Raw genomic sequence first — 12005 nt, forward strand, 5'->3', positions numbered from 1 at the left:
AAGCTGTTTCGGTGCATTAACCAGGCCTGAAACCAGACTGAAAGGAGTCTAGATAATCTGCTTCATCCAAGGTCCGTTGGAGTTGAAAGACCACCACCTTCTCAACCACCTTCCCTAAAAAAGAGAGGTTGGAGACTGGATGATAGTTTTTGAGGATAGCTGGGTCCAGAGAAGGCTTCTTAAGGAGGGATCTTACCACCGCTTCCTTCAAAGGTTGCGGGAAAGATCCCTCCTGCAGAGAGGTGTTCGTGATCCTCTGGAGCCAGCCTCATGTTACCTCCCTGCTGGTCGAGACCAAACAGGTGGAGGCACTCATCGCTCCCATGGCCTTGTCCACTTCCTCAGGGGTGACAAGCTGGAACTCATTCCAAGAATCTGATCAAGGCCCTCCCTCGGCACCTCCGCTGGTACTGTCCAAGTGGAGTCAAGGTCCATCCGAATCTGAGTGATTTTGTCTGACAGAAACTGAGCAAATTCCTCAGCTCTTCCCTGTAAGGGTTCCCCCGCGTCCTCCCCTTTCAGGAGGGAGCGGGTTATCCTAAACAGGGTGGCCGGGCGAGATTCTGCGGAAGCAATAAGAGCGGAAAAATGAGTACATTTTGCCGCCCGTATCACCACTAAATAAGTCCTAATAAAGGCTCTTAGTTGTGTAATTAGACAATGTAATTTCGAACAGTCACTAAATGAATAGTTGTAAGTTGAGGACTGCCTGTATTTACAGTGATTGCAAAATCCCAGGCTCATGTGATTGCCATTTGTGACCTTTCCAGCCAGACATTTGATTCGCTTAATAAGTGCTGTGGTTCATTTTACAAACATGGCAAAATGGTCGTAGAATTAGGCATAACTCACTTAACAACCATATTGCTTGGCAATCGAAATTCTGGTCGCAAGTTAATAAGAAGTTGTACAGAGATCTTACGGATCTTTGGAATTTTACAATTCCTTGCAAGTGACATTGCAACATACTATATTTGTCTATACACATTAGTTTTGCTTGTTTGATTTGCTTGTAACATTTTTCTTTTGCTCTGTTTTCAAAATCACAGAGTACAAGAAGACATTACATATCTCTTACAATGCAAACTGTAAACATCAGAATATTGTCAAAGACAGAATTTACAAGAAATCCCTCAGTGCAAACTCTATGAAGTGAAAAAAGCTTTACTATAAATATTCCTAATCCCTTTATACCATGAAATCAAAATCTCAATATATTATATTGAGTAGAAAAATCTTTCATCTTACATGTTATTAACAGCCCTAGCTATTGTAGTTGTTAGAGGTCTGTCATGGCTGCATCTCACCTATCCAAGCTTCATGAGCTGACAGCCTGACATTAGCACTGGGGAGCAGGGGGTCTTGAAACGTAAGGAAGAAGGGGAGGATGGAAACCCATGTAAGCCTTGTGAGAAGCTACAGACAGCCAAGGTCACCTAATGATATGCAGAGCTGGGAACCAGCATTGGTTTCCTAAACAATATACAAGCACCTGATTGGACATTTGCAGAAAACTGGGAGATGGCTGTGTGTGTGTGTGTGTGTGTGTGTGTGGACACGTTCCTTTGTGTTGTTTGCATGGGAAAACCTCAGATTCCACTTATGCTACTTATGTAACAATGTAAGCTTCAGTAAAGTATACTCTTGGCAAAACAAATGGCCAGGAATCTTTCTTAGCACTAAATGGCTGGGTGGTACAGTTGATAAAACCACTATATGTTTGCTATTAAGATAATGGCCAATAATTAAGAAGGTGAATTTCAGTATAATGTCCTATGATGATGTTAGCTGAATTTCAGACGAAAATCAAAGGACATTTTTGCAGTTTTATTTTAACAGGCTCATTCCTCTTATTTTAACAAAGTATAAAGATTGTCTTTTTATGCTGCTGACAAATTATTTTTTAATGGTGACTCCAGTCATTATTTAAAATAAGTGGATTCAAATTATTTTATGAATGTGTGATATACAGGTTTTTCTCACCTTGATGTCATGCTTGTGGAATGTTATGACCCAAAGGGCGACCAATGGAATATTTTGCAAACTCCTATTTTAGAGGGTCGAAGTGGTCCTGGATGTGCAGTTCTTGATGACAGCATATACCTTGTTGGAGGCTACAGCTGGAGTATGGTATGCATTAATTTGAACATGTAGTCTTAACTAAGTTGTCTGGTTTTAATTTTATAGCATGCTGTTTATTTAGTTAACCAATTGTTTACCACCACCTATTTCATGGCAGTGACTGAACACAGAGGATTATAAAGAAGACAATACGAAAAAGAAAGAAAGTTACTCCATCCTAAGTAATAATGCAAGTGAGAGTAGCAGTAGCAGTAGTAGAAATAATAACAGAAAACAGCATATATCTGGGCTCAAAACATTCCATTTTCAATCCAGAGACACGAAAATAAACTAATCCTCCCCCTGAGCTGTTCAGCATTCTGATCCAACTATTTGAGAAAACATCCAGGTCTACAGTACCTTGCCGAGGGTTAGGGCCATCCTGATCTCTAAAGGGATACTGCTTCATAGGGCCAGTGCTGTAACACAATCCCAGGTGCTACAAGATGATATTTTCTAATAGAAGAAACCCAGATCATGCCAACCCTCTGGTACTGACGGGGCAAACTGAAATGTCAGGAGACAGATAATTCTGCAAATAACCTGGCTGCATGCCATGTACAGTTTTATAGGTGACATCCAGCATCTTGAATTTAACTGGAAACTCACTGGGAACTAATGCAGTTCAAATTAGACAAATCTCATTAGAGGAGCCAGGAGAAGAGTGTGAATATGGTGAGACGTAAACTACAAAAACACATGCCCGTTCAGTCATTGCCCGGTTAAATGTGGATCACACTAGGTATTCTTGTTCCTGGATGAAAATGAGCTACAGACTCAGGATTCTTGGCTGAGCAATCAGGGCCAGCAGCTACAGACCTACTGGAAAAAAAGATGTTTATCCATTGCAAATATAAAGTGATTGAAAATAAAGAAATAATCTCTTATTAGAGATCAAGTCCAACAAGAACTGGATATTTGAAATGGATGTACCGGTTTTGGAAAAACTAACAGAATCAGAAATAATAGAACAGAGGTTATAGCAGATTAATGTCAATTTATAATACAAAGTATACACATAAGCAGAATTGGAAGAATTGCAAAGGTCTTCCCAGAGCAAAGAAATCAAAGCCTTGTCAGACGTAACTCAGATTGTAGAGGTAAACCAGGGAAAGTTGTCAGTAAATGAAGGCAGCACAGCTATTGAATTGTTTTCATTCCAGAATCAGGCAACCTTTCATCTGCCTCAAAAAGAACAAAACCAAAATAGTATAAGAATCGAAACAAGGAATAACTGAACATCTAAAATAGCACAAAAACAATAAAATAAGGTTGCCTGCATTGATGCTTGTTCCAAAGAAATAACTTGCACAAGCATTAAAAGATGCCAGTACTGTAATATCAAAAATAAGCACCAACTCACTGCAAGAAACAAGTTAACTAATTTATTCCATCATGGTCACAAGTCCTCCAAGACATTTGGGAGCAAGCAATGTTGTTTAGTCATAAAGCTTTCAGTCATCCCATGATACATGTACAAAATATGTAAGCTGTGCTAGAATTTCTGTAATTTCTGCATTGGCATATTATTTCTTTGTTCCCAATAAGCACTTTTTCAAATCAAGCAGCAGTATTCTTTTGTGTCTAGAAAATACATTACATCCATCTTGTTATCCAAAAGGTATTAATTTCAAGCCCCATTGTCAAAGGGAGTATTAGGAATTGTTTTTGGGGAGTAACTAGCAAGATAGCAACAACCTCTCTGACCACTGCTGACCTCGAGGAGATATAGTATCAGTCCCTGACTCCTGCCATTTTCCAGTGGACTTCCCATAAAAAGAAGGTAGTGATATTAATTGGATTATTTTTCCCAATCATTATAACCAGGTTCTTATTACTTTTTACACTGTCCACTCTCAATCCTAAAATTCCACTGCCATTTTTTAAAATAAGAGTTTATAGCACTAGTAAGGTAAAGGTAAAGGTTCCCTTCGCACATATGTGATAGTCATTCCCGACTCTAGGGGACAGTGCTCATCTCCATTTCAAAGCCAAAGAGCCAGCACTGTCCAAAGATGTCCCCGTGGTCATGTAGCCGGTATGACTAAATACTGAAGACGCATGGAACACTGTTACCTTCCCACCAAAGGTGGTTCCTATTTTTCTACTTGCATTTTTACGTGCTTTCAAACTGCTAGGTTGGCAGGAGCTGGGACAAATAACAGGAGCTCACTCCATTATGCAGAGCAAGGGATTATGACAACGTTTCTGATCGACAAGCTCAGTGTCTTAGCCACTAGAGCCATTGCGTTCCTTATAGCACTAGTACTCAGATTTACATACGGCCCCATAGTGGGCAGCATATACAGCACTCTCTGGGCAGTTTACAATGTCAGCATATTTTGCCCAACAATCTTGATTCTCATTTTACTGACCTCAAAAATGGAAGGCTGAGTCAACCTAATGACTGAAAGCCTTATGTCTGAAAGGCTTGTATGAACATAACATTCTGAGGATTAATACATAGCAGGTTCTTGAATAGCAACAGCATTTAGGCTTACCAAGGCTTACCTCTAAGCAGTTTACAGAGTCAGCATATTTTCCTCCAACAATCTGGGTCCTCATTTTTCTGACCTCAGAAGGATGGAAGCCTGAGTCAATCTTGAACCTGGTGAGATGCGATCTGCCAAATTGCAGGCAGCCGGCAGGCAGCAGAAGTAGCCTGCAGTACTGCATTCTAACCACTGTGCCACCATGGCTCTTAATATGAATCATGTTACAGTTATCTACATTTTGAATTGATGTTTTTCAGCTATTTAAACAAGCCTCTATATTGCATTACAGGGAGCCTACAAATCTTCTACTATTTGTTATAGTCCTGAGAAAGGATCCTGGACAGAGCTTGAAGGAGATGTAGCTGAGCCACTTGCAGGTCCTGCTTGCTCTACTGTCATACTTCCTGTGTGTGTGCCGTACAACAAATAAGTCCTGGAAATGTAGAAGAGGACATTGATGCATTCAGGAAAGGAATGATGGGAGACGTAATGATTTTAAAGAACAGTTCTTTGGACCACAGATCACAAGATCCTACTCCTACACCTGCATTTATGATTTTTTTAAAAAGACTAAGCAAATTCCCATCTCAGATGAATTGGTATCTTGTCAGACAAGTAGGTTAGACGCATGGAACACTGCACATGTTGACAGATGGCCATTTTAGATTGATATTTTCCCTGCTGCAGACCCATATACTGATACTAAATTTAAAGAAAATGAACAAGAACATTACTGTGCATTCTGTTTTACTGCATGGGATCTGTGTTGAAGTAACAATGATAGTCCACTTGTAATTCAAAATTGTAGTGCTGAAAAGCACTGAATCGTAGAATGGTCTGCTCCATTACAGTTATAATCCATGACTGCTTTACATACTCTGCAAGCAACAAACTTCAGAAGAAAACTCAGAGGTAATAATGTAATGCTTCTATTGAAAACAAATTGGTTGTTCTGATGTACACTCTGCCCTAATATTCTCCTCATTAAGAATTGCAAAAATGTTACGGTAGCTTTCAGGATCTGTGCCAATCTTTAATGTTATTTGCAAGAGTATAAATCCAAAATAATTACTGCAAAAGTTCACAGATTCTGGTTATCCTTCTTTCCATAGCATATAAGCATGTACTGTTTAGAGTGTCTTTTAAAAGTTTTGATTAATGTTTAAAATCTGATAATTACGAATGCCATTTTGCAAAAATGGTAAATATTCTTTACTTTTCATTTCTAAGGACAAAATTCAAGTGCAGTACTTTTATAACATGAGGATTTTGTGATATACAATATTAGCAAAGATTGGCAAATTTCCTAATTGTTTAATATTGATATTAATATAAACTACTCCGATGCTAGAGTAAAAAAAAATGCAGGCCTAACTCAGAGCTAACATACTAGGATATGTTCTCGACTAAATCCAAATACAGGTGGTCCTCAACTTATGACCGCAATTGAGCCCAAAATTTCTGCTGCTAAGTGAGAACATTTGTTAAATGAGTCTTGCCCCATTTTACAATCTATCTTGTCACAGTTGTTAAAGTTAATCACTGAAAGTGTTAAGTTAATAACATGGTAGTTAAGTGACTCTGGCTTCCTCACTGACTTTGCTTGTCAGAAGGTTACAAAAAATGATGACGTGACCCCAGGACACTGCAACTGTCATAAATATGAGCCAGTTGCCAAGCATGTAAATTTTGATCACATGAGCATGGGGATGCTGCAATGAAAAATGGTCATGTTACTTTTTTCAGTGATGTTATAACTTTGAACAGTCACTCAATGAACTGTTATAAGTCAAGGACTACCTGCATAGTTTGCAGCTTCAATAGCCAAGCAAAACTGAACTGAAAGTAAGGCAGGTGTTGTGCAGTTGGAATCATTCAGAGAGGACATGCAGCATAGAAAGATTTGGGCAGAAAAGTATAGAAGGAACATATAGCTTGAAGCTGTTGTGTTCTTCACAGTAAATTGCTGTCTTTGGAATCCTCCTTTTAAAATTGGCAGCTGATTACCTGCCTATGTTTAATGTCTGTTAAGCTGTATAATATACACACCCCCAAAGATGTGAACAGTATACGCAGAATGCAAGGCAGCAGAGACTGCAGAATTTTTATATACTTCCTTTCAACTATTGTGTGTCAGGTGCCATCTCTGCCACTTTAGATATTTAGATGTGGGTACAACAAATATTATAATTAACCATAATATCTTAAGCTTGGGGCTGAATGCTTGTAAATCTGCATTTCAGAATGGAAACAGATGTGATATAAAAACCTAGTGGTTCCCCCTAAGCTATAAACAATGAATCAGATGCTGGGCTTTGTTCTGCCTTTCTCACATTCTTCAAGTGGGTGGTCTGTTCCTTTTTATATTAAAAACAAGGAGGAAGAGAAGAAACAAAAACCATACAGAATATGGAAACCTGCTTTATATAAAATCAGACGTCTCGTGCTATCTCGTTCTCCGCACTGACTGACCTACCATTTGTATCCAATGATATCTTCAAATTGAGGCTGTGGTTGAGCTACAGATCAAAGCCTGTTGGAGATTTTTAGAAATAAACAAAATGGTCACTAATTTCTGATGATCTTCAACATAGAATAGTTCATGCATGGCAAGGAGGTCAAGTTTTAACTACTGGTAGCTAAGTTTTGTGGACTGGCAATTTCTCCCTCCCTCCCTCCCTCCCTCCCTCCCTCTCTCTCTCTCCCTCCCTCCCCCTCATTTCTCCCTCTCTCTTGCTGTCTTTTTTTAAAAAATGGAACAAGACTTCATATTTCCTGTCTCCTGGCCCAGCACTCAATACTTGAATTGAACAGTGTGCATTGCCACAAAAAGTTCAATTTTGGTCTCCACCTACTTTCATTTTCCACTCTTATTTCCCTATTTTGATACAGAATGTTTTGATACCCTATCCCCTAACTGATGCTCAGCATTCTCAGGCCATTAAGCATTTTTAGCAGAGTTTCCTTGACCTATCAGATAACATTCAGGAACATCACAAAAGAAAAAGGAGGATTGCCCTTGCACTGTTCAATATTTGAACTTCAGTCCTTTGACTAATCCGCTGAGCAGCTAGATCTACTTTAGAGGGGGGAAACCAACATGGATTCAGCTCCAAAATGGCAGTTCGTCCTTGTTACTAGGTTGAATTACATTTACATACATATTTAATTTAATTAATTTAATTTAATTTATTTACTTAGAACTAACAGGAATTTAGACTCTTCTATATTTTGTTTAGACTTTAAGCAATGAAACTCCTTTCTCCTATCCTCAAGGCTTAGATTAAAATGTAGTCCAATGAGTAAAATCTTGCACTGCTGGAGTCAAGATTTAATTATATATCTGGTTGAGGCAACTGGCTTTGCCCTGTGCTCTAAGAATCCCATACCTTTGTTAGACTGGAAAAATAGGACCACTTCTCATCAGTGCTATACAAAAATTGGAGGGTATGTTGCTTCTATCATTTCTTCCTTCCACTGGAATCAACTGAGGGCCCTTGCACTATGCAGTTATCTTGCCTAGGACTCAGAAAGAGTAGACTAAGGATTGAGTCATAATATAAATAAATAGATATATCTTGACTTTCTTGGGATTCTATAAACGTTCATCTCATTTCAGCAGCTTATAACAAGCCATAGATGATATTTTTGAACTCCAGTGTTTGGAACAAATTCTAAATTCATGTAGATTAGCACAGTTTCTGAAAATTAAGTGAACTCATGGTCTGTCTGTTCAAAGTCTAGCTTGTAATTTGTATGAATATTGTATATTCGAAAATGCAAGGCAGTACATAACTTCAAATGGGATACAAACGTGAAACATATAAATAGACAGAATAAAAGAAGCAATTTACTAGATAATATTCCATAAGTTTTGGGCTACTCAGAAAATATTAAAAATTTGTATGTGTTATACCATTATGCCATGATTATTATCATTATTATTATTATTATGCAATTGTATCACAGTGGCCAGTTGTTTCGCCGGATTTGGCATTGGTTACTAGTTAATAATAATAATAGTAATTGGTTACTAGTTAATAATAATTGGTTATTATTATTATTATTATTATTATTATTATTACTACTACTACTACTACTATTATAACTACTTGTAGTTATTTTACTAATGTTTAATCCAGTGACACTATATAATTTCACCAAAATTGGCTGGGTACTGCCTTATCCAGGTAGCAAATCATTTGTTGAAGGAATAGTATCTAAAGGGAAAAAGGGGAAATAATAACCTTGTTAATACATTCCTTGAAATTAAAATATTTATCCTGGAACTTCATTCCATTTTTGCTTATGTTGTGGAATTCTGATATATTGTATTTATTTGTGTTATTCAATTCAAAGATTTGTTTGTAAACTAATACATTGTGCAATCATCATTTGGGTGAAGGGATGGTATTTAGAAATATATATCTCTGTATATAGGTATGTGAAAAGGAAACCTGTCACAAACACTACATTAGAGAATATTTTATGGCATTCAAAAAAAGAGTCAAACACTGAACATTATCATGTGCCACTGTTAAAATGCCACTTTAGGGGGTAAGGATTTTTTTTGGGGGGGGGTGTCTTATCATTTAAAATTCTTTTTTAAGAAATATAATTAAAGAATTTATGAGTATTATATGTAAATCTTTTTAACTCTCTAGAAGGCATGACCAAGGAAATCATACAAGACACCAACAGTGTAAATTTTGTACAGTATTATGTGTGTGTAAATGAAGCTTGCTTGTAGGGTGAGGGAACTTTAAATAAAAACTTGTGTATTAACATGCCTGTCTGACAAATCTCTGTTTAAACATATTTAAATTATCCAGCATTATTTTTTTTCAAAATTGCTTTCATCACATCGATACATAAAAATCTGGCTATTAACCACAATCATTTTGCATTGTTTCTTTGGCCTGAATCCTATATAGAAATGCCAAATTGATGTTTTTTGTTGAAACGTATATTTTGAACATCTTGTTTTGATAGGCCAACTCTCTTTAAGGGTTTTTCCTTGTAAGTGAAAAGTTGAGGTTTTTTTTTTAAAAAAAATACAGTTGTATAATTTAATCATTATCGTATGCTTATTAAAAATGTTAATGTATGAGAAAAGAGAATGAAAGAGAGGAAAAGATTTAACAGGGCATCTTGTGTTGTGTTTTGTTCCAGGTTTCTAAATTCATGACAGCAAAAAAATAAATAAATAAATAGTGGTATTAGAGGTCAGAGTAGTTAGTGGGAGGGGAAGCTAATGAATTCTAGAGAGCTTTTAATGCCATAAATGATTCTGTTAATCTGCAGCATAGATGTTGATCAGTGGAACTGAACTCAGCTCTCTGGACCTTGTCAGATTTATTCTGTGCATGTCAGTGTTCCACACCAATTACAGATTTTTGAAGAGGTTCTCATGCAAAACTCTGCACCCTAATATTTAAGCCAACTTAGATGTCATTGAAATTAAAATCTAGCTGTGGAAAATCTCCGTGATCCTGATATATGAAAATCCACATAAATTATTTGTTCACAGAAATGAAAAATAACTTCAGCAGGAAAATTCAGAAATTACTTATGCAGGATTAATCCAGTTCAATGAATGCATCTTGCATTGATTAATAAGCCATCCATGAATTGCAAGCTAAAACTATAGAGTTGGGCTTTCGTGGCTTTTATTGAAACCAAAACAGAGTGCATATTCTACAAAATACACAATCATTTATGTATTTTAATTCTAAAGGATCGTTATGGGTACAATTGCATTATTACCGCATCGGCATGGTCCTGATCAACTATATTATTAGATTGTGCAGCCCAACTTGGTGACTAACCAGGGCACAACTGAGTTCATTTACTTCCTTTTTGTAGTTTTAAATGTAATGATTTTTCTCTTGTTCCCTCAAACTTCCCACTGATACTTTTTCCAGTATTAATTTGGGATAAATGAGTTTATACCCTGAAATTCCATGTTGCTTCCTAATTCACTTCATGAAAAAATGCTAGACAGTAATCCTAATGGAATAATAATTTGAATTGGAAATCTTGGAAGGACTGAAGCTACATCTTATAGGATATAAGAATATTGCTTCCCCCCATTCCCAGTGCTGTTTCCTAAAAATATACCATCAAATAGTATCTACTGACTTCATGCAGACTGAAATTTTAAGATTTTGCTTTCCAGGCCTTCATCTTTAAATAGTAACATCATGATAAATGAAATATTTTTAGGGTGGCCGAATTATTTAGTTGAGGACATGAATGCCAACATTTTGCTCTCAAAGAAGTCAATTAGAAGGACCTCATTGAGCTATTGGTCCTAGCTGAGCATTGTTAACATTAAAGAAGATAAGCTGTGGATATGTTTTATAAGGATTTGACTCATATTGATTAAATTTTGCTCCAGTCCCAATGAAACTCTATACAGGAAGATTGGCTGCTGAATATTTGGCAAAACTGTAAGCCCTGAATATTACTTACAGATTTAGGTAATTGACTTCCTCCTGTATCCCTTTGTGCCACTTGTAAGGCATTAGGACTAAACAACATTTGATAATAGGATATTTTATAGGAATTTAATCCACATTTTATCACAATTTTGTCTTTTACTAAGCACTGTCCCTGCAGAAATGTAAATTCTAAATAGTTAACACAAAAAATTTAGAGCAGCAAATTAATTCCTCAGAATTTCCCAGAAACAAGATGGTCAGACTTTTAGAGTAGTTTTATCCTATATATATATATATTAAAATAAAAATCCTGAGAAGATGACATTCTAATAGAATAGATTTTAAAATAGATGTAAGCCCTGCAGCAGGGTTTGAATACAAGCTATTGGAACTACCACGTGGCCAGTGCGTGACGCATTGGCCCGCGGGCCGCGAGTTTGGCAGCCCTGGCCTAGAGCAATATCTAAAGTCATTTTCTTAATAAATCTGCTTTGATAAAATTTTACTGCACAACTTACTGAAAAAATATAAGTGGTTGCTGAAAGAATATAGGCCTCCTCGAGTCAATCTCAACTCTGAACAATTGTGTTTTTGGCATTGGTGTAGAAGTGATTTGCCACTGCTTTCCTTCAGAATGTTTTTCAACTTCAGTCTAGTCTACCACATTGGGAGTTCAGGTCTCCTATCCCAGTGCGAACTAAGCCTGGCTCCTAGATCAAATAGATGCTGCCATCGGCTGTGATAATTTCAGAATATTTTCTACTAATCCATTCAGAAACATTCACCAATAAGCCTTATCCCTACAATAATTACAAGAGACGAAACCCTAGTAAGTGGCCTATATCTTCTCATATTCTTTCGTGGCCTGTTGTGTCTAACCTCTCTCTTGTCATTAATTTCACTAATGGAACTCTATTAACTGCATCTTCTTGATTGCTTGTATAAT

The 12005-nt window shown here is 36.9% G+C and overlaps 1 protein-coding gene across 1 annotated transcript in view; it reads left to right on the plus strand.

Moving 5' to 3' along the window:
- Positions 1-9403, plus strand: part of KLHL14 (kelch like family member 14) — a 118843-nt gene extending 109440 nt beyond the window's left edge. The window contains exons 7-8 of the mRNA XM_014057467.2: positions 1973-2130; positions 4906-9403. Coding sequence (XP_013912942.2) covers positions 1973-2130; positions 4906-5046 — 299 coding nt within the window. The 3' untranslated portion in view covers positions 5047-9403. The remainder of the gene's footprint in view (positions 1-1972; positions 2131-4905) is intronic.
- The last annotated feature ends 2602 nt before the right edge of the window (positions 9404-12005 follow it).

This window comes from Thamnophis sirtalis, unplaced genomic scaffold, assembly GCF_051295495.1.
Source record: "Thamnophis sirtalis isolate CommonGarterSnake01/CBP01778 unplaced genomic scaffold, rThaSir2_p1.2 scaffold_2, whole genome shotgun sequence".
Lineage (NCBI taxonomy): Eukaryota > Metazoa > Chordata > Lepidosauria > Squamata > Natricidae > Thamnophis > Thamnophis sirtalis.